Here is a 25,612-nt window from a genome sequence, read left to right as displayed (position 1 = left end):
AAAGGTTTTAATTTTTTTTTTAAAACAACCGGATAAACTTCCTTCCCTCTTGTCATCAGTTTTTTTGTTGGTCTGTCAGTTGAGTCAGAGATGCGACTGAGGTCAGATCTCAGGATTCCTGGTGATGACTTCAGAACTTCAGCTTGTTTTTCTTATTTTCTATATTTTTGCAGTAGTTTCATTTGTAGTACAAGTGTGTATTATATAGTACCAAACCCAGAGACCAGCATATGCTGTCGTACCTTCTGCATCCTCCAGGGGGCATTAGATGACTCCACACCCAAGAAGGACAAATTGGAAAAGAGCAACGAGAACTACCAGCAGGTCAAAGAGGTCAGAACACTTGTCTCTGTTGTTGTTTATATTTGTTCATTTATTTAAGAATCTGTTGCTGTGGGTTTCCGTTGTGCACTTCCCAGGGATCACTTGTCAATCAGTGATTGTGGGCGGGGCTGTGATGTTGGCTCTGGTCTTTGCAGCTTCAGCGACGGTGGCTTTCACTGCTCAGGATAATTTAACTGTTGAGTTCAAACGGCTACTGTAGAGCAGCATCAGACAGAGGCAATCACATGCTGATGAATACCCTCCGTGTTTGGTTTGTAGATGGTGATCGAGAGCGTGTTACCATGGAGACGTACACGTGTACCAGCCTCTGTTGTTTTTATGGATTAATTCACTTCATTTGCCAAATATTCCATCAGTCAATTACGGACGAAGTGTTAGATTTGTTCCTGATCAACAAATCGTTCGGACATATGAGGAGCATCATCCAGCAGAACCCAGACGCTCCGATCATCATCAGATCACTGCTGCGTTGTTGGTTTTTGATGTCAGTTTCATCCCATTTAACAACACATTTGTGTAATTTTAATATGAAAAAATATCAAAACTTGTTTTTGGAACAAATAACCTTTAGTTGTCTCATGTGAAGGTGTGTCTTTGAAGTCCAGGTCCACTTCCAGATGTTCATAGTACACGTGGCGCTCTGATGTCTCACCTCTAAACTCTCGATGCAGCAGAAGCCGAGTAACTGATTCCGCGTTTCTTTGTCCCACTTACAAATTCTTCTGGAGCATTTTTACAGTTGGTCAGTCCATCGTCTCTGTATCGTAGATCCTGGAGAGGTTGAATAAAATGTGCAGCAGCGGTGTTTGGAAGAAGCAGCAGAGGTTGTTGAAGAACATGGGAGCTCATAAAGTCATGCTGGACCTGCTACAGGTGTCCTACGACCAGGTAAGACCTGAATCCGTCTGGATCAGACCTCCATAGCATCTGCTCAGCCAAATGTTGTCCAGGTAAAACCAGATTCCTCCAATCTCTCTTCTCTGGACAGAATGATGTGAAGATGCAGGAGATCATCAGGTTCACTCACCTGTTCCTGCAGAAGTTCTGTATGGGGAACCAGGAGAACCAAACTCTGCTGCACAAGAACCTCAACCTCTTCCTCAACCCTGGAGTACGCTACTTTTAGAACTTCACTGACTGGAACAGGAAGCAAACATTTTTGGGGGTTCTGTTTATTATTTCACATGTAAAAGGGATTTGATACACATTGGTGTCGTTAAACAGCTAACAAGTAAGGGGAGGGGCTGGGGGGCAGATTGAGTGTTACAGGTGTATGCCAACCTTGAGGCTCATAACATCAACAGATAACTACACCCAAGAAAAAAAATGAAAATATATTACAGATCAAACGAGTAGCTGATCCAACGAGCTGCTGGGTCACACTTCACCCTTCCAGCCAACAGGGGGCGGTGTTCTGCTGACTGCTGATTATTCACCACTTCCTCTTCTATGCAGCTGCAGGAGGCGGAGACAGTGCAGCACATCTTCAGTAACAACTACCAGCTGTGCAGCGAGATCTCTGAGAGCGTCCTGCAGCACTTCATCCATTGCCTGGCCACGCACGGCCGCCATGTTCAGTACCTCAACTTCCTCCACACCATCATCAAGGCCGAGGGCAAGTATGTGAAGAAATGCCAGGACATGATCATGACCGAGGTGAGGCCCGGGTCTTTAGAGGTCCAATGGGTAGAACCCAGTCAGCAGCCGTCCCCCTCATAGGTATGCTAACGTTTTCTCTCCAGCTAACCAACGCCGGCGAGGATGTCGTCGTCTTCTACAATGACAAGGCCTCCTTCAACATCATGCTTGATTTGATGGCAGAGAGTCGGGAGGGAGTCAGTGAGAGTAGCCCTCTCAGGTAACCATGGCAACCTTGCTGCTGTTGTAGCATGTGTTGCACCAGGACCACTGGAGTCACTTCAATGTGGGGGGGCAAATAGAGTCCACCAATGAGCAGCGAGATGATCCAAGCACATGGTCGCTGATGACTCCTCTGAAAAGCAGACACCAGGAGTGTGATGATGTTTGGTGATGTCAGAAGTGTGTGTCCTCCTCGGCGAGGGTGGTGCTGAGGCTGTTTCCCTCCCACAGGTATCACATCTCTCTGGTGGAGCTCCTGGCCGCCTGTGCTGAAGGGAAGAACGTTTACACGGAGATCAAATGTACGTCGCTGCTGCCGCTGGAGGATGTGGTCCGAGTGGTGACGCACGAGGACTGCATCACCGAGGTGGGCGGAGACGGAGACCTCCTCTAGATCTTCCACCTGAGAGCCTGTTAAATGTTGCGTGCTCATCCTCCACATGTCAAACCAGACAAGGTCATGTCCCCGTTGTGTTCGTCCACCAACGTCTGGCGCCGTCCAGACTTTAAAGGCTTTAACAACTTCCTTCTGTGAACAACAACAGTTTGCTGAGACTTAGATGCAGATTCAAGACCACGCTGCCGTCTCGCCACGTGGCGTCGGCGACCTCCGCTCAATGAAGATGGAGATAATAATTGTAGGATTTCTTGTTTAAGGTAGACGTTTCTGTGTTGATTTAAATGTAAGAACTTGGAACCTTTCTGAAAACATTGAGGTCACTTGGAGTTCATCTTGTCACACTCCTGGAAGTCATCCAGCCAGAACTACATTCAGAAAATGAAGATTTTAAAAGTTGTTTTCTTCTCGTGTCGAAGGGTGAATTCCTTCTTTCTAGAAATCATCATGATGATGTCGCTCCCTCAGCTTCCTTTGATCAGTTTGTGTGATTAAATTCAGTCTAATCGTCGCTCAGTGTTTGTGAGTTACACATTTTTATGTTTCTCCTCTTCGTCGTCTTCACTTCTGTCCGCAGGTGAAAGTCGCCTATGTGAACTTCGTCAATCACTGCTACGTCGACACCGAGGTGGAGATGAAGGAGATCTACACGTCCAACCACATCTGGAAGCTGTTTGAGGACTTCACCGTGGACATGGCCCGGGTAAGCAGGAGTCTGCTGTCATAGCAACACGCCTGCTCCGCCATCAGTAACACTTTCTCCTCCACAGGTTTGTAGTAAACGAGACAAACGCCTGTCTGATCCCATCTTGGAGAAGTACATCATCAACGTGGTCTTTGACACCATCAGTGCTTTCTTCAGCTCGCCGTTCTCTGAGAACAGCACGTCCCTGCAGGTCAGCGCCATCATCACATCTTCATCATCAATGTTTTCATCATCTTTAAAATCTCTAAAGTGTCATGGATGAACAAACACAAATATCACCAGACTGTGACATTCCATCAAAATCATTTTATTCTAAGTTTCATTCTAAAACATCACCAAAAAAGGTGTTTAAATCTTCCCGGTGCTGCCGAAGCATCAAACTCTCCTCACAGATTTGACCAGCAGCATCGCAGCCCCTGGTGGTTCAGGAAGGGACTACAGGTGGGCCACGCGGTTGTGGAGAAGAAATGGAAGATTTTCATATCCTGATGAAGCTGTCAGTTATATAGGAATTAATTTGCTCATTCACAGCAAACAGGGATCCCTGCAACATGCAACTCTTTCCAGAGCAGAGCCGCTCACATCCAAGACCTGAGGAAACAAGAATGAGAAGATGGTTAAACTCATTCAAAAATGAGGCTGTAAATCTGTTTGTTCTGTTTCCATTGATCATTATGTTCTCATTGGAACAGGCAGCACAGTGACACTCTAGCGCTGAGAACCTCCCACTTATGAGTCGTACGTGCAGGTGACAGCGGAGGGATTTGTGTTTCAGAGTCATCACACCATCGTTGCTCAGCTGCTGCAGTCATCCGTCAGACTTCTGGACTGTCCCTGGCTGCAGCAGCAGCACCGGGGACAGGTGGAGTCCTGCATCAAGACGCTGGCCATGACAGGTGACCACACTCCTATCCATCCACCGCCGGCCAGCAAATGTAAAGGTAACGACGTGTTGACTGAATGTGTCTCCAGCAAAGAGTCGCTCCATCTCGCTTCCCCTGGACCTGGAGGCTCAGATCAGCTGCATGTTGTCCAGCTCTGCTCTCAGCTCGCTGTCTCGCTCCAACGCCAACTACAAATCGTCCTCTCGCTCGTCCAGGCCCATCACCCCCAGCAACCCCTGGGACTACAAGAACATCATCGAGAAGCTGCAGGTACGCTGGTGTCTACCCAGGTGATCCAGAGACAGCTTACGAGGGGCCTGACTCCTCCCACCATGTAGAGATGACACATGGATCTCGCCTGTGATCTAGGTGTGTGTGTGTGTGTGTGTGTGTGTGTGTGTGTGTGTGTGTGTGTGTGTGTGTGTGTGTGTGTGTACTCCAGGACATCATCAACACTCTGGAGGAACGTCTGAAGCCACTGGTGAACGCTGAGCTGTCCGTCCTAGTGGATGTTCTCCACCAGCCTGAGCTGCTCTTCCTGGAGGGAACAGACGCTCGCCAGCGCTGCGAGTCCGGCGGCTTCATCTCCAAGTACAAATACACACATACGTAGAGTACAACAATACTCATCTGTATTACTGTCAGAGAAGCAGAAGATAATGCCTGTGTGTGTGTGTGTGTGTGTGTGTGTGTGTGTGTGTGTGCGCGCGCGTGCACGCGCAGGCTGATCCAGCACACTAAGGCGTTGATGTCCACTGAGGAGAAGTTGTGTATCAAGGTGCTGAGGACGCTGCAGGAGATGCTGATCAGAACTCTGGACTTTGATGAAAAGGTTGGTTGACTCTCGTCGCCCGGCAGCATCGCATGTCGACACAGAAGCTGATGTTCTCATGTTGTTCCAGGGACTATCGCTGCGGAAGGTTCTGCTGCAGAACTACCTGTTTATGAACAAGAAGAACAACGCCAAGGCTGAGCTGGTGGAACTCGGTGCTGCTGGTTGGACACCTTGTTGTTCCTTAGCTTCTTGTGTGCCGACGCCTCCTTGCTGACACTAAATACTGAGTTATAATATTGAGTCGATTCCTTTTTCTGTCATTCATGTTCTCTTCCTGCATCCGCATCAAAATGACAGCCTTCTGTAAAACTTTTATGAGTGACAGCTGAAAAATCCTTGAATTTGAAGACTTTGTGTTTCCTGGTGTGGTCCTATAACGTTACATCTATGTGCCAGGCAGCGAGCAGGAGCGTGACTGGGCGGCGGTGGCTGCGGTGCAGTGTCGTCTGGACAGAGAGGGAGGAACCAAGCTGTTTACAGACCTTGTGATGAGCACCAAGAATGACAAGATCTTCCAGGAGAGCATCCAGCTGGCCATCTGTCTGCTGGAGGGCGGCAACACCGAGATCCAGGTTCACCTCTAATCACCTTTACACTGTTACTGAGGTCAGCGAGACCCATGAGCCTCCTCGCCATCGCAGCCAGGACGCCGCAAACACTCAAGACGGTTTCACTATCTGTATTTGTTCAGTGCTCTTCAGATATCTATCTATCTACTCATAGAACCCAGTAATATGTTAAGGAGAACCTGAACCTGATTGTGGCATGAGAGGAGGTTAGAGGTCAGGGGATGGGGGGGGTCTGAATGCCGTCAGTGAGCCGTTTCTGTCCTCAGAACTCCTTCTACAAGCTGATGATGGGAGACAACAAGTCGGAGAAGTTCTTCAAGGTTCTGCATGATAGGATGAAAGAAGCTCAGATGGACATCAAAGCAACGGTGTCGGTGAACGTTGGCGAGATGACACACAAGGCCAGTGAGAAGGAGCTGGAGAACGGTGAGAACGTCTGGCTCATTGCTTGCACGCCCCTCTATCCGATCATACTAAACACATGTGTCTACCGCAAAGGTTCTTCGTCAACACTAGTACTTCCTGGTTCAGGAGGTCACCCACTGCTGGTCCAGGGTCAGTCCATCGCCCCAGTAACAGGCGCCTCGTCCCTGCCCACCCAGCCAGTCTCAGAGCACAGGGAGGTGGAGACGGAGATGGGACCTGCTGTCACCATCATGAAGCCCATCCTGAGGTTCCTGCAGCTGCTGTGTGAGAACCACAACCAGGACCTTCAGGTTAGTCGGGACCCCCTAACAGTACCAACCCGAAAGCCCCCACATTAACATCCACAGAACCTTGTTCAGGTCCTGACAGCTAGAGGGTTTAAAGTACATTCCTGTTTGTGTTTCAGAACTTCCTGCGTTGTCAGAACAATAAGACCAACTACAACCTGGTGTGTGAGACCCTCCAGTTCCTGGATATCATGTGTGGCAGCACCACAGGGGGTCTGGGTCTGCTTGGCCTCTACATCAACGAATCCAATGTCCACCTGATCACACAGACCCTGGAGACCCTCACTGAGTACTGCCAGGGGCCATGCCAGGAGAACCAGGTAGCAGAACCAAGGAGATAGAACCAAGGAGATAGAACCAAAGAGGCAGGAAGACCATTGGTTCTCCCTGGAAATGTTCTGACATATTTGCTCCAACATAATGTCCATCCATGGATTCATGCATGCATGCATGCGTCCATCCATCCATCCATGCATCAATCCATCCACCCATGCATGCATGCGTCCATCCATCCATCCACCCATGCATGCGCCCACCCATCCATCTATCCATGCATCCACCCATGCATGCATGCATGCATGCATCCATCTATCCATCCATGCATGCATGGATGGATGCATGGGTGGTACCCTCACTGAGTACTGCCAGGGGCCATGCCAGGAGAACCAGGTAGCAGAACCAAGGAGATAGAACCACAGAGGCAGGAAGACCATTGGTTCACCTTGGAAATGTTCTGACATATTTGCTCCAACATAACGTCCATCTGCATGGATGCATGCATGCGTGCATGCATGCATCCATGCATCCATGCATCCCTCTGTCATTCCATTCATGCATGCATCCATCCATGCATCGATCCATCCATCCATCCATCCATTCATTCGTGCATCCATCCGTCCGTCCATCCATCCCTCCACCCATCATCCATCCATCCGTCCGTCCATCCATCCCTCCACCCATCATCCATCCATCCATCTATCCATCCATCCATGCATCCATCCATCATCCATCTATCCATCCATCCATGCATCCGTCCATCTGTCCATGTATCCATCCATCCATTCATCCGTGCATCCATCTGTCCGTCCCTCCATCCATCCATCCATCCCTCCCTCCATGTTCCCCCTCTTCTCTTGTTGAGGGTGGTGGGGGTGGAGCCTATCCCAGCAGCCTTCCCCCTGGACAGGTCACCAGTCCATGGCAGGGCCAACACATAGAGACAGACAACCATTGGCTCTCCCAGCCACGCCTACGGTCAATTTAGAGTCTGGATTAACCTGGTCCCTCTTGATGTCTTTGGACTGTGGAGGAAGCTGGAGTACCAGAGAGAACCCAGCAGGAACAGGGAGAACATGGAGACTCACCCAGAAAGACCCCGTGCTGCAGCCGGGACTCCATCCACAACCTTCTTGCTGCCGCCTGGCAACACAACAATTAATGCAAAACTTTAATATTAAAACTTTAAACTGATTTAACATGTTTAGTAGCCAGTGAGGGTGCCAAAGTGACCAAGCAACTCATTCACCAAGAGAGCTGAGAGCGAGCTGCAGGGCTTTCAAAGGCCCTGAAGAAGATGGTGGCATGATGTAGTTGTCATGGAAACGTGTGTTGTGTTTCAGACATGCATTGTGACACACGAGTCTAACGGCATCGACATCATCACGGCTCTGATCCTGAACGACATCAGCCCGCTGTGTCGCTACCAGATGGAGATGGTGCTGCAACTGAAGGTACGTTGTTTTACTAGCATCTCGGTCACGCCCACTTCCTGTTGGACCTGTAGATTGACTGCTGCTGTTATTGTCTTGGTTGCCAGGACAACGCGTCCAAGTTGCTTTTGGCATTGATGGAGAGTCGTCATGACAGCGAGAACGCCGAGAGAATCCTGTTCAATCTCCGTCCTCGAGAGCTGGTGGGTGTGTCCTAACTACTCAAACATTTGTCAGAACCACTCCCACATTGCACTTAGATTTCTTTTGTAGAAAATTTGATTTATTCCCTTGTTTAATAATTAAGTAAATCATTCATCTATATAATAATTGAACAAATCATATTTTTTATTATGTAAATTTTAACATCTTCATTTGTCTGTTTGTGTGTGTGTGTGTGTGTGTGTGTGCAGGTGGAGGTGATAAAGAGGGCGTATCATCAGGAGAGTGAGTATGAGGGGGTGGAGGTTTCTCCTCGTGAGGTGGGACACAACATCTACATCCTGGCTCAGCAGGTAGCTGTGAGGTGGTCACAAGCCCCTCCCACTCCGACGTGTCACCTTTGTCTGTGGACGTTTTTTTGCCGACAGTAACTAAAAACTTGGCTACTCTCAGCTTCTGTAGACAGACTTAAGTTACTGTTGTTGCAGAGTTTTCTGTTGTTGTTCCTGTTGCTGTTGTTGCTTTTGTTGTTGTTGCTTTTGCTGCTGTTGTTGTTGCTGCTGTGTTGTTGTTGTTGTTGCCATTGTAATGCAGCTGTTTGTGTCCAGCTGGCCCGACACAACAAGGTGCTGCAGAACCTCCTGAAACCTCTGAGGAAGAACAAAGAGGGAGATGAAGGCATCTCATCCATGGTAACCCTCCAACCCTCCAACCCAGTTCCAGATCCAAGCTCTAACTGCCTCTCTTGATCTGCTGGTTCCTGTCAGGTTCTGAAGGTCTGACTGTGATGCTGATTGAGTGTTTATGTGTTTGTGTTGCAGCTGAACCTGAACAACCGTCCGCTGTCTCAGATGTTGAAGTCGTCCACTCCAGCTGACGTGGTGGAACAAGATCCCCTGGAGTTCTACGACCAGCTGACTGCTCAAATAGAGGTACCACTACGACTACTACATCTACTGGTACCAGTGGTACTACTAGTACAAGTATACCTTGTGTTAAATGTGCCATCACAAATATATACCTAGATATATAGATAGAACTTTATTGATCCCACAACGGGGAAATTTGTGTAAATTGTGAAATTTTGTACCTGTGTGTGTGTGTGTGTGTGTGTGTGTGTGTGTGTGTGTGTGTGTGTGTGTGTGTGTGTGTGTGTGTGTGTGTGTGTCCAGATCGTGCGTGAGGACCGCAGCATGGAGCAGATTGTCTTTCCCGTTCATCCCATCTGTGAGTTCCTGACTGAAGAGTCCAAGTTCCGTGTCTTCAACACTACTGAGCAAGATGAGCAGGGGTCAAAGGTCACGCACTTCTTTGAACAAACTTCCTTCCTGCATGGAGAGATGGAATGGCAGAAAAAGCTTCGGAGTGAGTAAACAGACAGACAGACACACACAGACACACACACACACACACACACACATTTGTCTCTCTACAGCTGTGAGGACGTGAAGACATAATGGCTTCACCTAAACAAACCAGGTCTGAAGGTGTCTGAGGACCCCCCTCCCCCCACTATGTACTTCTCACCTCACATGACAAACTGATCACTGTGTGTGTGTGTGTGTGTGTGTGTGTGTGTGTGTGTGTGTTGCAGGTATGCCACTCTTGTACTGGTTCTCTAGGAGGATGACTCTGTGGGGAACCATCTCCTTTAACCTCGCAGTCTTCATCAACCTCATCATCGCGTTCTTTTACCCCTATGACTCAGGACAAGGTACAGACACAGCTGTCCCGCCCCGTACGGTCGCACCACTAAGCAAGGAAATTGTGTTTTTACTTTTGATGTACAAAAAAGTTCAAGTGTATTGGTGAAAATCTGATGAAGTCAGAGAGGAACAAGAACATAAGGAGGCGGAGTCAGATGGTTCCTTTGCAGGTTTCCAGAAGTGAAGTGAGGTTCAGATCATTCAGTCTTTTTGACGACTACTGAGTCACGATGGAGACAGGTGAAGGGACTCTAAAAATGTCTTGTTCTTCTCTCCTCCCTCCTCCTCCCCTCTCCCTGCTTCCTGCTCTTCTTGTCTCCTCCCTGTGCCCTTAGGAGCAATCGACGACTCCCTCCTCCTGATGCTCTTCTGGGTTCTGACAGGTCTCTCGGTCCTGGGCTTGTTCTCACAGCGTTACGGTCTCCAGCCGCTGACTCTGGCTCTGATCCTCAGGTCCATCTACCACCTGGGCATCGGGAACACGCTCATCCTCCTGGGTTCGCTCAACGTAAGACCAGTTCCATTACCCATCCACCCCCGGGGCACAGGGCCACATGTGGGGCGACAACTCACTGACTTTGAGGACCCTGTCCAGTTTGCGGTTGCTTCATTGACTTTCTGTTGAAAAGAATGTTGACTTGAGATTCGATGAGCCGAGTGTACCAATGTTCCAACATGTCTGTCGGGGGGCGGGGTGCTCTGTGCTCCTTTCTACCTGCAGCTGATCAACAAGGTGGTGTTTGTGGTGAGTTTTGTGGGGAACAACGGGACGTTCATCATGGGCTACAAGGCCATGGTGATGGACGTGGAGTTCCTGTACCACCTGGCGTATGTCCTCACCTCCACCCTGGGCCTCTTTGTCCATGAGCTCTTCTACAGCATCCTGGTACGCCGCATGCTTGCATCACTCACAAGAACCCTACATGACCCAGAAGGTGTTCTCACCCCCCCACGTGTCCTCAGTTGTTCGACCTGATCTACCGGGAGGAGACGCTCTTCAACGTGATCAAAAGCGTGACTCGCAACGGTCGCTCCATCCTGCTGACGGCGCTGCTTGCTCTCATCCTTGTCTACCTCTTCTCTATCGTTGGCTTCCTCTGTCTCAAAGATGACTTCATCATGGAGGTCGACCCTCTGCCACAGATTGCTGCAGGTTACCCCATAGTCCGTAATCAATCATGTCATCCCGCAGCATTAGAAGTAGTCCTGTTGATGGTGGTTCTGTATCAACGCCAGCTGGCCCTGGTTTACGTGGACGTGATGCAGATGTTTGAACTGGTCCTGTCCCTGCATGTTGACCAGTGACTGTTATGTCTCAGCCCCCCAGCAGAGCGAAGCCTCTCAGGATTTCCTCAACTCGTGTTCGGCAGACGGAGTCACCTGCACCGCAGAAACCAACGCCGTCACTGAGGACGACGGTGAGTTCAGATCAAAACCACAGAGATGTAGCTCAGTGGTGCCAGTAAGCAGGCTAACGAATGTTAGCTTTGCTGAAGCTAGGAGTGATTGACAGGAGGAGTTGTATCAGCATCACAGCAGTTGCAGGCTACAAAATACATTTCTCTCTTGTGGGAAAATAAAAGGATTCCAGAGGTATTTAACTTCACCTTGGCTGAAGGCTGCAAGTAGGAAACTCTCCTGTTTCTTTACAGGAAATAGTTCAATGATTGAAGTCATACTTGAAACTTGTGTGTACAACTACTCAGGAATGTAGTTTTCAGGGTCAGACCTCGTGTACCAGAGTAGCTACGGCTACGTTAGCGTGGAACCACTTTAGGATCAAACAGCTGGAATTTTGCACGAGTCGTAGAAGCAGCAAGCTCAGGACTTCCTGTTCCTGTACTGACACAAACACTGACGCTTGTTTCACAGAGGAGTCCACGTCAGAGCGGGCGTGTGACACTCTGCTGATGTGCATCGTCACGGTGTTGAATCACGGCCTGAGGAATGGCGGTGGAGTTGGTGATGTTCTACGACAACCCTCGAAGAACGTAAACAAGCTTTGTTTTACTTTTTATCATCAACATTTTAGTTTTTGAAGCGTGTGTGTGTGTGTGTGTGTGTGTGTGTGTGTGTGTGTGTGTGTAGGAGCCCTTGTTTCCCGCCCGTGTGGTATACGACTTGTTGTTCTACTTCATCGTCATCATCATCGTTCTCAACTTGATCTTTGGTGTCATCATTGACACGTTTGCTGACTTGAGGAGTGAGAAGCAGAAGAAGGAGGAGGTCCTGAAGACCACATGCTTCATATGTGGTGGGTGGAGTCAGTAGCAATGATGTCACTGCAGGAATGAACATGTAATCAAGACAGGGGAAGAAATTCTGTACACATATCCAGTAACCTTTTCTTCACCTGCTGCTTCCTGCTAACAGCCAATGCAGTTGGCTGGATATGTTGTAGTGCAACAGATGATTGGCGGATAGATGGGGCAGGGCTTGATTTGTGTCATACAAAACACTTGGAAGTCCATAATTGGACTCTTGTCGTCTCTTATATGTGGACCCACGACACCCCTCAGGAAGCTATCCTTCTTTATGAAAGTGACACCCCCTGTGCAGGTGACATCATCAGGTGGCGTCACTGTCACATCAATGAGGGTTGAGGTCATGGTCACGCCCCCCGCTGGGTCATCATGTTAGATGATGATACTTAATGTTTTCTAACTTGGGAACAAAGGTTGTATTTCAGATACAACGAGTACGCCTGTAATACTATGAAGACAAAGGAACAAAGTCAGACGTGACGCACGCTGGCCTGTCTCCGCAGGTCTGGAGCGAGACAAGTTTGACAATAAGACGGTGTCGTTTGAGGAGCACATCAAGCTGGAGCACAACATCTGGAACTACCTGTACTTCATCGTCCTGGTGCGCGAGAAAAACAAGACAGACTACACGGGACCCGAGAGCTACGTGGCTCACATGATCAAGGTAAGAGATCACGTGAGCGACCCGCTCTGCTCTCCCTGAAGAGGTTGACCTGCTACTTGTGTTTCAGAATAACAACCTGGACTGGTTTCCACGGATGCAGGCCATGTCTCTTGTGGTAACCGATGGCGACGGAGAGCAGAACGAGATGAGGATGTTACAGGACAAACTGGCATCTACCATGAAGGTGGTGACGACTCTGACCAGTCAGCTGGTGGAGCTGAAGGAGCAGGTATGAGGCTCGCCGGTTCAACCCGCTAGTGTCCGTCTTTGATCCTGGGGTTCCGACTCAAGCCGTTGTTCCTGTCTTAGAGCAGCTTGTTGAACACAGTATTTCTTCCGCAAACAGATTTTCCAAGCAGAGAAAAGGAATAAAAACAGTCTGGCTGGGTGGTCGGGTTGGAAGCCCTGGGAGACTCCACATGTGAGGGAGGAAGTTTGGGGGAGTCCAGGGGGCAGTGGGGAGGGTGGCGGGGGGCAGAACAAGCCAGGACCAGGACACCTTGGAAGGGCGAGTCGGTGACTCGGCGTCTTTGTTGTGCTGCAGATGACGGAGCAGAGGAAGAGGAGGCAGAGAATGGGCTTCGTGGACGTCCAGCAGGGGGCCAGCGCTGCTCTTCCTCCCAGCGCCGCTGGGGGAAACCACCAGATCCTCAAACCCTAGAGAGACGGGGGATCACCAGGATCCAGCTGGTGTGACTCGCCTGCTCACTGCAGCCTGCTGGACTGGCGATCCTCCATTACAACACTAGAAATGTTCGTGTGTTAAGCTGATGAACGTACGAGAGCCGAGCTCGGCTGATAGAGACACCGGGGCTCAGGTAGTTCCATCAGTCCAGCAGAGGGCGCTCTGTGACATCACAGCTGACCCTGGTTCAGTTCTGAATGTTGAGTTATGAGTTCAAGCCAGTTGTAACTTTAATCTTCTAGTTTTTATGATTATTGACGTATTTATGGAGTTGAAAGTTCCTCTTTGTTTTTTTAACACTGAAAGTTGAGACACTGGAGTACAAGTGAAGCACTTGTTGTAAAACGTGTACTTTTACTCGTGTTGATGGTGCAGGGGGAGCGGCAAGGACGATGATGTCAGCAAGACCTGACAGTTGCACTGATATTTGCTCTGAAGAACGAAGGTCATGTTTGTCTGTGCTGCTGCCTCAGCAGCCTCGCCTCTCCGTGAACACCCAGACTCCTGAGTTCAGCCTCAAGACTGCATATCTGACTGATTACTACAAATCTAGAGTTCATCACGTCATTTAAATAGAATATATAATAAGATTAATGTTCAATATACACCAACAAAGATAGGAATTAATATAATAAGATGACTTACACACTTTAACCCTTTATGCTGAAGATGTCACAAACTGGAGCAACGTGGAGACCTCCAGGAAGGAGAAACCTGTCCCTGATTCAATTAAACAGGTTTGTAAGTGGAAGGGATTTTTCTGGGTTGTTGTTCCACTGGTTGCTGGTTTGCTGGTTTCATTTTCTGTAGGGTTTTACTTTTTGTGTGCAAAGTTTTAGATAATTTCTCTTAATAAATTGCTTATGATTTAAGGTCAAAACTCAGTTTCTGTGGCTGACAACACAAAACAAGTTAAAAGAAAGAAGCAGGCTTTTCTCTTAAGACAAAAGGTTCATCTGTTCTTGTGACAGGTCACTTTAACCTGAAGCGGCGGAAACCGTGTCTGTAGACCAGCTCTGAAGTCCAAACCCTCACACAACCCTTGAAGAGGTCAAAGAGACCCAAACGTCCTCACTGATGGTGTACTGGTCCTCACGAAGATAGAAACATCTGAGTCTGTGTGTCCATGTCAGGCTGTAAATAGATTATTGTTCTCAGGTTATCTGTGTGTGTGTGTGTGTGTGTGTGTGTGTGTGTGTGTGTGTGTGTGTGTGAGTGTGTGAGTGTGTGTGTGAGAGTGTGTGTGAGTGTGTGTGTGAGAGTGTGTGTGAGAGTGTGTGTGAGTGTGTGTGTGAGAGTGTGTGTGTGAGTGTGTGTGTGAGTGTGTGTGAGTGTTTGTGTGTGAGAGTGTGTGTGTGAGTGTGTATGTGTGTGTGTGTGAGAGTGTGTGTGTTTGTGTGTGAGAGTGTGTGTGTGTGTGTGTGTGTGTGTGAGAGTGTGTGTGTGTATGTGTGTGTGAGAGTATGTGTGTGCGTGTGTGTGTATGTGTGAGAGTATGTGTGTGCGTGTGTGTGTGAGTGTGTGAGAGTGTGTGTTTGTGTGTGAGAGTGTGTATGTGTGTGTGAGAGTGTGTGTGTGTGTGAGTGTGTGTGTGTGAGAGTATGTATGTGTGTGTGTGAGAGTGTGTGTGTGTGTGTGTGAGAGAGTGTGTATGTGTGTATGTATGTGCGTGTGTATGTGTGTGTGTGTGTATGTATGTGTGTGTGTGTGGGGGGGGGGGTCATACATATGCAGGCAAGGTCAGCCTGTGCTCCAGTTTCTATGAGAACAGGTGAGATCATGTCTGTGCTACCTATGGTCATGTGTGCATGTGTGTGTTTGTGTTACCAGTAGGATTTTGGAGCTTTGCGGTGGAGCCTCACAGGAATGACCCCCCCCCCCCACACACACACACGCAGACTCACACACACACACACGCACTCACACTCAGACTCACACACACAGGCAGACACACACACGCAGACTCACAAACACAGGCAGACACACTCACACGCAGACACACACACGCAGACTCACACACACGCGCACACACACTGCCTAATTCCTCTGTGTGTGTGTCTGCGTGTGTGTGTGAGTCTGAGTGTGAGTGCGTGTGTGTGAGTCTGCGTGTGTGTGTGTGAGTCTGCGTGTGTGTGTGTGTCTGCCTGTGAGTGTGAGTCTGCCTGTGTGTGTGAGTCTGAGTGTGAGTGCGTGTGTGTGTGAGTGTGCGTGTGTGTCTGCGTGTGAGTGTGCGTGTGTGTCTGCCTGTGAGTGTGAGTCTGCGTGTGTGTGAGTCTGCGTGCGTGTGTGTCTGCCTGTGAGTGTGAGTGTGCGTGTGTGTCTGCCTGTGAGTATGAGTCTGCGTGTGTGTGAGTCTGCGTGTGAACCCGCCTCTCACCCAATGACAGCTGGGATAGGCTCCACCCCCATGACCTTAATGGATAAGAGGTATAGAAAAATGGAGGGATGGATGATGAATGATGGATGGGTGATGGATGGGTGTTGGATGGGTGATGGATGGGTGAAGGATGGGTGATGGATGGGTGATGGATGGGTGATGGATGGGTGAAGGATGGGTGATGGATGGGTGATGGATGGGTGAAGGATGGGTGATGGATGGATGATGAATGGGTGATGGATGGGTGAAGGATGGGTGATGGATGGATGATGGATGGGTGATGGATGGGTGATGGATGGGTGAAGGATGGGTGATGGATGGGTGATGGATGGCTGATGGATGGGTGAAGGATGGGTGATGGATGGGTGATGGATGGGTGAAGGATGGGTGAAGGATGGGTGATGGATGGCTGATGGATGGGTGAAGGATGCGTGATGGATGGGTGATGGATGGGTGAAGGATGGGTGATGGATGGATGATGAATGGGTGATGGATGGGTGAAGGATGGGTGATGGATGGATGATGGATGGGTGATGGATGGGTGAAGGATGGGTGATGGATGGCTGATGGATGGGTGATGGATGGGTGTTGGATGGGTGATGGATGGGTGATGGATGGGTGATGGATGGCTGATGGATGGGTGAAGGATGGGTGATGGATGGGTGATGGATGGGTGAAGGATGGGTGAAGGATGGGTGATGGATGGCTGATGGATGGGTGAAGGATGGGTGATGGATGGGTGAAGGATGGGTGATGGATGGATGATGAATGGGTGATGGATGGGTGAAGGATGGGTGATGGATGGATGATGGATGGGTGATGGATGGGTGAAGGATGGCTGATGGATGGCTGATGGATGGGTGATGGATGGGTGATGGATGGATGATGGATGGGTGAAGGATGGGTGATGGATGGATGATGGATGGGTGATGGATGGGTGAAGGATGGGTGATGGATGGGTGATGGATGGGTGATGGATGGGTGAAGGATGGGTGATGGATGGGTGAAGGATGGGTGATGGATGGATGATGAATGGGTGATGGATGGATGATGAATGATGGATGGGTGATGGATGGGTGAAGGATGGGTGAAGGATGGGTGATGGATGGGTGATGGATGGGTGAAGGATGGGTGATGGATGGATGATGAATGGGTGATGAATGGGTGATGGATGAATGATGAATGGGTGATGGATGGATGATGAATGGGTGATGGATGGGTGAAGGATGGGTGATGGATGGCTGATGGATGGGTGATGGATGGATGATGAATGGGTGATGGATGGCTGATGGATGGCTGATGGATGGCTGATGGATGGGTGATGGATGGGTGAAGGATGGGTGATGGATGGATGATAAATGGGTGATAAATGGGTGATGGATGGGTGATGGATGGATGATGAATGGGTGATGGATGGGTGAAGGATGGGTGATGGATGGGTGAAGGATGGGTGATGGATGGGTGATGGATGGGTGAAGGATGGGTGATGGATGGATGATGAATGGGTGATGGATGGGTGAAGGATGGGTGATGGATGGGTGATGGATGGGTGAAGGATGGGTGATGGATGGATGATGAATGGGTGATGAATGGGTGATGGATGTATGATGAATGGGTGATGGATGGATGATGAATGGGTGATGGATGGATGATGAATGACTGACATGTATCCAACATCAAGTGGCAGATTTCTTGGCGAGGGAGGACAGAAGAGCCTAATCCAGCAAGTTTCCTGGACCTGGTGGTTTCAGACCAGATCTTCCTGTAAACCATGACATGAAGGTGTCTGTCTGAAGGGACGATCCAGTCACTGACAATCTAACTTCATGTTTAATAAAAGGCAGGTTAGTGCCTCTGTGTGTGTGTGTGTGTGTGTGTGTGTGTGTGTGTGTGTGTGTGTTTATACTGTGGCATTCTGAGTGACAGCAGGGGGATTATGGGACTAGCTTGGAGGTTCTGTGGTGTCTCTTGGTTGCTCAACAAAAATAAATTCATAGCTTTGGCCCATTGTTAAGGGATTGTGTGTGTGTGTCAGTGTGTGTGTGAGGTATGACAAGTGAGTGACCATTCAGTCTGGCTCATATGTAGATGGTTTATGTGGTATTATGTTGGTTTAAAACAGCACAAGTGGTGTGTGCGTGCGTGTGTGTGTGTGTGTGTGTGTGTGTGTGTGTATGTGTGTGTGCGTTCCCTGCATGTATTCTTTTAAAACACAAATATGCATTGTTTGTGCTGACAACCCTGTGACTTCTTTCATAGACTGGCAAAAGTTTTTAAATTTGCAAAGGTTTCTGTTATTCGATCTTCAGATGTGAGAACTCCAAAAGGTCATTGAACCATGGAACAACCCAGACCAAAGGGGACAGACCTGGACCAGTTCTTTGACAGCTTGGAACCAAACCCATGTGGAACTCAGGAAAGTTGGACCCACTCCTGAATCTGACCCTTAATGGTTGTGTCGTTTACTTGCTACGTGACAGAAACACTCCTTGAAGCTGTTTCTCTCCATGTCAAACACTGAGATGGGTTCATGCAGAGGGTCTCACTGGACTATCACGCAGAGCTGGAACACTGAACACTGTCTCATCCTGTTACACTCACCCTTCTAGACACAGAATGCACCAAATTTGCGGCCCGGTAGAGGCGGGAATTTGCCGTTGGTGTGAAATGGAGGCGTAATACTCCTCTTGTGTGGGCGTAAGCGTGGCGTGACGTGCAGCATGAAGTTGCGTGTGAACAGTGACGTACAACATGAACGTCAGGAGAATATTCAGCCGCTGAGCGCAGCGCTGCTGCTGTCGTGGTCACAGACCTGCTGGTACTTTTTCCTAAGTTTTTCAACTTGACGTTCCATCATCTGGCGATAGCCACGTCCACCAAGCTGTTCCGCGACCTTTTCATTACATTTACAACAAGCCCTCCTTCGCCGTCCCGTGAGGTGTTGATCCACGCTCCTCTCGCCGTGACGTCAGCAGCTCCCTGATCTCAGCGGCTCCCTGGTGCTCGTCTTGCTGAAGTGACGATGTGTCTGAAGAATACTGAGCCCCTGACAGTCTGTAGGTTTCACAGCAGCAGTTCGGCTCCGGGTGCCAGCAGCGTCGGCTTTGACGTTCTTGATGCAGGAGAACCGGCGAGCGTTGTGTTTGTAAGTCTGCGTCATCATCATCGACACCTCCTCACACCGAGCCGGCCCATTGACGGCTTGGATTCACACAACCCTGGGAGGAGGAACATTGCCAGGCTAAAACTGACCCCCAAATTGCTGCACTCTGGAACCTCAGACCGAGCCACAAAAAGACGGGCGAATCAGCAGCTCGGTGGCTGGTGTGAAAGCGCCTCCTGTTACACCGTCAATGTTGTACTGTCAGTGGTACAGGAAGTAAACATCTTCAGTATTCGATGGTTTCTAAAGGCATACAACAACAGCAACATGTGTACTCGTGTTATACCTCGAATGAACCCTGACAGTCTAGCAATTAATTAGCACCCAATCAAGATGAATGAAGTTACTTGTAGCCAGAGCTGACTGAGATTGTTCCTAGACAGACAGCAAGTGAAGGAAAATACCTCCATACCAACTTTGTCCTCCCAACGTCATCATCGCTCACATTTATAAACCAGCTGGGTTTCAATAAGAGTGTTCATAGATGTGGAATATCAAAGGATTTCCTCCAATGTTGTGTATTTCCAATGTAATGAGCACCTCATTCTGCATTGGACCCGATACCGGTGAGCGTGTTACGTCATTTCCTGCCTGTAATACTGTCTCTGTGTTGTTCACTCTCTCAATCCTCCCTCAGGTGTACTGCTAACTTAATCGCTTTAAGCACCACTGTATACGACGTTTTGGTGTAATACAGAGGTTTCTGTCACTTCAGTCTTTAGCAGGACTTTGCTCTGAAATTCCTCGTTCTATTTGTTCTATTTGCCACAGGTCCGCTAGCTCACCTTAGCATACTAGCTATGGCCGCTCTCTCTCTTTCCGCCTCTCCCCCCACCTCTCCCTCCCTCTCCTGCTCCATGTGCCAGATGTTTAGTGACTCTTCTGCCTCCTTTAGTGTTAATGGTACGTGTAAAAAGTGTAGTTTGTTTGTAGTCCTGGAGGCAAGGCTTAGTGAGTTAGAGACTCGGCTCCGCACCATGGAAGCTAGCGCTAGTCCTTTACCTTCAGGAGCTGCTCAGTCCACCTGAGCGGGTGCGGAGCCACCTAGCCTAGCCACCGCTAGCAGCTCCCCCGCAGCTCCCGAGCAGCCGGGAACTAGCCAGTCCCGCTGGGTGACATCACGAGGGAAACCTAGACGCAGTGAGCCCGTGTTTGCCCACCAACCCTTCATGTTTCCAACTGCTTTCCCCACTCAGCGACACACCCGCTGAGAGTGAAACTCTTCATGTCGGCTCTGTTGCTCACAGCCCCGCTGTGAAGCCGACATCAGTCACTGGCAGTTCTGTTCTTGGCAACGTGAAGGTAGAGACTCCAGCGAGCATGAAGTGCATCCCAGGGGCCAGAGCGGGCGACGTTGAGGCTAAAGCTGCTGGCAAAACGTAAGGTTAAATACAGTAAGATTGTGATACATGTCGGCGCTAATGACACCCGGCTTCGCCAGTCGGAATTAACTAAAGTTAACATGGCTTCGGTGGGCAACTACACTAAAACAATGTTGGACTCCGTAGTTTTCTCTGGCCCGCTGCCCAATTTAGCGAGTGACGACATGTTTAGCCGCATGCGTTCATTCCATCGCTGGATGTCTAGGTGGTGCTGAGATAACAACGTGGCTCACAGACAATTGGAGCTCCTCTGGGCAAAGCCTGGTCTGATTGGGAGAGATGGCGTCCATCCTACTTTGGATGGTGCATCTCTCTTATCTAGGAACAGAGGCCAGTTTGTTAGCCATACTAATCCCTGACAAGCACCCAGAGTTCAGACCAGCGGGCAGAGCTGCAGGTTAGCACGCCCTCTGCTGGTTCCTTGGTGTTGTCACCCACCCAGCCTATAGAAACTGTGTCTGCCCTGAGGCTTTATAAGCCTGCACCCAAATCTGGAGGAGTAACTTATAGCAACTTAGTTAAAATTAAAACCACTGCTCCAGCAAACCAACCCAGTAAAACTATTAATTGTGGTTTGTTTAATATTCGATCTCTTGCATCCAAGTCTCTCCTAGTGAACGATTTAATTACTAATTATCAGATTGGTGTATTAGCACTCACTGAAACCTGGGAGCAGCAAGATGAGTGTGTTAGTTTAAATGAATCTTCCCCTCCTGGTTACATTAACTACCATGTACCTCGCACCACTGGCAGAGGAGGAGGAGCTGCAATCTATCAGTCAAATTTGCTCATTAACCCTCCACCTAATTGTTCATTAACTCATTTGAGAGCCTGACTGTCAGCTTCTCCCTCCCAGACTGGAAAGCAGAGAAACCACTCTTACTTGCTGGGGTGTACCGTCCTCCTGCACCTTATTCTGAGTTCTTAGAAGAACTCCCTGACTTTCTGTCTAACTTGGCATTGAACTCAGACAAAGTCATTCTAGTGGGTGACTTTAACATCCATGTGGACGTCAATGATGATTCTCTGGCCACTGCGTTTAAGTCGCTTCTTGATTCTGTTGGCTTCTGTCAGAGGGTAAACAAACCCACTCACACTTTTAATCACATCCTTGATTTAGTACTCACTTATGGAATAGAAGCTGACCGCATCATAGTTCTTCCTCAGAACCCCGTCTTGTCTGATCACTCCTTAATTACATTTGAATTTACTTTAACAAATTATATCCTACCTGGGAAAAAGTCCCGCTTCAGTAGAAGTCTATCTGACACTGCTGTTTCTAGATTTAGGAGCTTATTCCAGCAGAGCTTGCTGCCACACCTTGGAGTGATATAATGGGCAGTTATGCTGATTCCACCCCACCCAGGTGGACTATCTTGTGGACAGCACTGCAGCAGCACTCCTTGGGACACTTGATGCCGTAGCTCCCCTGAAGAAGAAGGTTATCAACCAGAAAAGACTAGTTCCCTGGTACAGCCCAGAGCTGCGTGCCTTAAAACAGAAGACCAGACAACTGGAAAGGAAGACACATTCCAGCCAGCACGAGGAAGTCCGCCAAGCCTGGAAGGAGAGTTTATTAATATATAAAAAAGAACTCCGTAATGCTAGAAGCGCTTACTACTCGTCCCTGATAGAAAAGAATAAGAACAACCCCAGGTTCCTCTTCAGCACCGTGGGCAGGCTCACCAAGAACCATAGTGCTGTTGAGCCATGCATCCCCCAACTCTCAGCAGTAACGACTTCCTGTCTTTCTTTACTGAAAAGATTGTGAACATCAGAACAAAGATTGACACTGAACCAGCACTGGTCAGAGTCTCTACTGATCTTCTTATAGCTTCAGACAGAGGTCTCGTCTCTGTCCTTTTGGACCTCAGTGCTGCATTTGACACCATCGACCACAGCATCCTGCTACAGAGACTAGACCATGAAACTGGGATTAAGGACCTGTCCTAAAATGGGTTAAGTCCTACTTATCTGACAGGTTTCAGTTTGTTAATGTTAATAATGACCATTCAGAGTACAGCAGAGTCACATATGGTGGACCACAGGGTTCAGTTTTAGGACCGATTCTCTTCACTCTTTACATGCTCCCATTAGGTGACATAATCCAGAAGCACTCGATCAACTTCCACTGTTATGCAGATGACACACAACTTTACTGGTCGATGGAGCCAGACGACACAAGCCAGCTTACTCATCTGCTAGACTGCCTGAAAGACATTAAATCCTGGATGTCTTCTAACTTCTTAATGCTCAATTCAGATAAAACTGAGGTAATCATTTTTGGACCTAAACACCACAGGGACACACTCTTGAATCGGATCTCTACTCTAGATGGCATCACCCTAACTTCGAGTACAACTGCAAGGAACCTTGGGGTCATTTTTGACCAGGACCTTTCCTTCAGCTCCCACATAAAGCATGTGACCAGGACCGCCTTCTTCCACCTGCAGTATCGCTAAGATTAGGAACATCCTTTCCCAGAGTGATGCTGAAAAACTGGTGCATGCATTCATCACTTCTCGGCTGGACCACTGCAACTCTATCCTGTCAGGATGTCCTAAATACTCCCTAAAGAGTCTCCAGCTGGTCCAGAACGCTGCAGCGAGGGTTTTGACGGGAGTTAAGAAGAGAGAACACATCTCTCCACTTTAGCTTCTCTCCACTGGCTTCCTGTAGGATCTAGAATCCACTTCAAAGTCCTTCTGCTGACTCATCAGGCTCTCAATGATGAAGCTCCATCCTATTGGAAAGAGCTCATTAGTCCCTACTGTCCGACCAGAGCACTCCGCTCCCAGAATGCAGGTCTGTTAGTGATTCCCAGTATCTCTAAAACAGACTGGGAGGTAGAGACTTCAGGTACCGGTTCCTCTACTGTGGAACCAGCATCTCTCCATGGGTCAGAGAGGCAGACACTTTAATTACATTTAAGTCCAGGCTTAAGACCTTCCTCTATGACAGAGCCTTCAGTCAGGACTGGTTCAGGTAGCTCTGAACCATTGATAGCTATGCTGCTACAGGCTGAGACTGCTGGGGGACACATCAGGTTACATGGAGCCCTCCCCTCCCCATCTCACCTCTCATTACTTGTTGCACTTTGTAGTTTGTCCTTGGTGTCTCGCAGTCTCTCTGTGTTTCCACAGATCCACCAGAGCCCCAACGGCCGCCTGCATCACCCCCCCCCCTTATTCCCTACTGTTACACCGGCCTTTGCTCCCCTTCCATGAACCAGTCTACCATCCAGTCCCCCATCAAGCTGGCTTGCTCTCCCTGCCTCCCCTTCCATGAACCAGTCTACCATCCAGTCCCCCATCAAGCTGGCTTGCTCTCCCTGCCTCCCCTTCCATGAACCAGTCTACCATCCAGGCCCCATCAAGCTGGCTTGCTCTCCCTGCCTCCCCTCCCATGAACCAGTCTACCATCCAGTCCCCCATCAAGCTGGCTTGCTCTCCCTGCCTCCCCTTCCATGAACCAGTCTACCATCCAGTCCCCCATCAAGCTGGCTTGCTCTCCCTGCCTCCCCTTCCATGAACCAGTCTACCATCCAGTCCCCCATCAAGCTGGCTTGCTCTCCCTGCCTCCCCTCCCATGAACCAGTCTACCATCCAGGCCCCCATCAAGCTGGCTTGCTCTCCCTGCCTCCCCTTCCATGAACCAGTCTACCATCCAGTCCCCCATCAAGCTGGCTTGCTCTCCCTGCCTCCCCTCCCATGAACCAGTCTACCATCCAGTCCCCCATCAAGCTGGCTTGCTCTCCCTGCCTCCCCTTCCATGAACCAGTCTACCATCCAGTCCCCCATCAAGCTGGCTTGCTCTCCCTGCCTCCCCTCCCATGAACCAGTCTACCATCCAGTCCCCCATCAAGCTGGCTTGCTCTCCCTGCCTCCCCTCCCATGAACCAGTCTACCATCCAGTCCCCCATCAAGCTGGCTTGCTCTCCCTGCCTCCCCTCCCATGAACCAGTCTACCATCCAGTCCCCCATCAAGCTGGCTTGCTCTCCCTGCCTCCCCTCCCATGAACCAGTCTACCATCCAGTCCCCCATCAAGCTGGCTTGCTCTCCCTGCCTCCCCTTCCATGAACCAGTCTACCATCCAGTCCCCCATCAAGCTGGCTTGCTCTCCCTGCCTCCCCTCCCATGAACCAGTCTACCATCCAGTCCCCCATCAAGCTGGCTTGCTCTCCCTGCCTCCCCTTCCATGAACCAGTCTACCATCCAGTCCCCCATCAAGCTGGCTTGCTCTCCCTGCCTCCCCTTCCATGAACCAGTCTACCATCCAGTCCCCCATCAAGCTGGCTTGCTCTCCCTGCCTCTCCTTCCATGAACCAGTCTACCATCCAGTCCCCCATCAAGCTGGCTTGCTCTCCCTGCCTCCCCTCCCATGTACCAGTCTACCATCCAGTCCCCCATCAAGCTGGCTTGCTCTCCCTGCCTCCCCTCCCATGAACCAGTCTGCCATCCAGTCCCCCATCAAGCTGGCTTGCTCTCCCTGCCTCCCCTCCCATGAACCAGTCTACCATCCAGTCCCCCATCAAGCTGGCTTGCTCTCCCTGCCTCTCCTTCCATGAACCAGTCTACCATCCAGTCCCCCATCAAGCTGGCTTGCTCTCCCTGCCTCCCCTCCCATGAACCAGTCTACCATCCAGTCCCCCATCAAGCTGGCTTGCTCTCCCTGCCTCCCCTTCCATGAACCAGTCTACCATCCAGTCCCCCATCAAGCTGGCTTGCTCTCCCTGCCTCCCCTTCCATGAACCAGTCTACCATCCAGTCCCCCATCAAGCTGGCTTGCTCTCCCTGCCTCCCCTCCCATGAACCAGTCTACCATCCAGTCCCCCATCAAGCTGGCTTGCTCTCCCTGCCTCTCCTTCCATGAACCAGTCTACCATCCAGTCCCCCATCAAGCTGGCTTGCTCTCCCTGCCTCCCCTCCCATGAACCAGTCTACCATCCAGTCCCCCATCAAGCTGGCTTGCTCTCCCTGCCTCCCCTTCCATGAACCAGTCTACCATCCAGTCCCCCATCAAGCTGGCTTGCTCTCCCTGCCTCTCCTTCCATGAACCAGTCTACCATCCAGTCCCCCATCAAGCTGGCTTGCTCTCCCTGCCTCCCCTCCCATGTACCAGTCTACCATCCAGTCCCCCATCAAGCTGGCTTGCTCTCCCTGCCTCCCCTCCCATGAACCAGTCTGCCAT

At 49.7% G+C, this 25,612-nt stretch overlaps 1 protein-coding gene across 3 annotated transcripts in view; it reads left to right on the top strand.

Moving 5' to 3' along the window:
- itpr3 (inositol 1,4,5-trisphosphate receptor, type 3) overlaps positions 1–14,671 on the top strand; it is a 41,140-nt gene extending 26,469 nt beyond the window's left edge. The window contains exons 28-61 of one of the 3 annotated variants that reach the window (XR_015117785.1): positions 259–333; positions 1,114–1,233; positions 1,334–1,456; positions 1,801–2,001; positions 2,088–2,203; positions 2,437–2,572; positions 3,180–3,305; positions 3,373–3,498; positions 4,084–4,204; positions 4,281–4,462; positions 4,635–4,783; positions 4,916–5,024; positions 5,095–5,188; positions 5,424–5,599; positions 5,863–6,022; positions 6,095–6,312; positions 6,429–6,629; positions 7,929–8,039; positions 8,126–8,221; positions 8,432–8,533; positions 8,789–8,872; positions 9,002–9,112; positions 9,353–9,545; positions 9,775–9,894; positions 10,222–10,394; positions 10,608–10,772; positions 10,850–11,039; positions 11,206–11,304; positions 11,759–11,877; positions 11,975–12,140; positions 12,654–12,814; positions 12,882–13,043; positions 13,359–14,236; positions 14,471–14,671. Coding sequence is in view for 2 of the 3 variants with exons in the window: in XM_086212919.1 (XP_086069045.1) it covers positions 259–333; positions 1,114–1,233; positions 1,334–1,456; positions 1,801–2,001; positions 2,088–2,203; positions 2,437–2,572; positions 3,180–3,305; positions 3,373–3,498; positions 4,084–4,204; positions 4,281–4,462; positions 4,635–4,783; positions 4,916–5,024; positions 5,095–5,188; positions 5,424–5,599; positions 5,863–6,022; positions 6,095–6,312; positions 6,429–6,629; positions 7,929–8,039; positions 8,126–8,221; positions 8,432–8,533; positions 8,789–8,872; positions 9,002–9,112; positions 9,353–9,545; positions 9,775–9,894; positions 10,222–10,394; positions 10,608–10,772; positions 10,850–11,039; positions 11,206–11,304; positions 11,759–11,877; positions 11,975–12,140; positions 12,654–12,814; positions 12,882–13,043; positions 13,359–13,475 (4,602 nt within the window). In the remaining variant the exon portion in view is untranslated. Of the gene's footprint in view, positions 1–258; positions 334–1,113; positions 1,234–1,333; positions 1,457–1,800; positions 2,002–2,087; positions 2,204–2,436; positions 2,573–3,179; positions 3,306–3,372; positions 3,499–4,083; positions 4,205–4,280; positions 4,463–4,634; positions 4,784–4,915; positions 5,025–5,094; positions 5,189–5,423; positions 5,600–5,862; positions 6,023–6,094; positions 6,313–6,428; positions 6,630–7,928; positions 8,040–8,125; positions 8,222–8,431; positions 8,534–8,788; positions 8,873–9,001; positions 9,113–9,352; positions 9,546–9,774; positions 9,895–10,221; positions 10,395–10,607; positions 10,773–10,849; positions 11,040–11,205; positions 11,305–11,758; positions 11,878–11,974; positions 12,141–12,653; positions 12,815–12,881; positions 13,044–13,358; positions 14,403–14,470 lie in introns of those variants that run through there. The other 2 variants (XM_086212920.1, XM_086212919.1) reach the window with 2 other exon arrangements.
- The last annotated feature ends 10,941 nt before the right edge of the window (positions 14,672–25,612 follow it).

Source organism: Aulostomus chinensis, chromosome 9 (genome assembly GCF_037954235.1).
Source record: "Aulostomus chinensis isolate RoL2024-O1b breed Wild chromosome 9, RoL_Achi_v1.0, whole genome shotgun sequence".
Lineage (NCBI taxonomy): Eukaryota > Metazoa > Chordata > Actinopteri > Syngnathiformes > Aulostomidae > Aulostomus > Aulostomus chinensis.
Note: the sequence above shows the minus strand (reverse complement) of the source record. Positions and strands in the feature narration are given on the sequence as shown.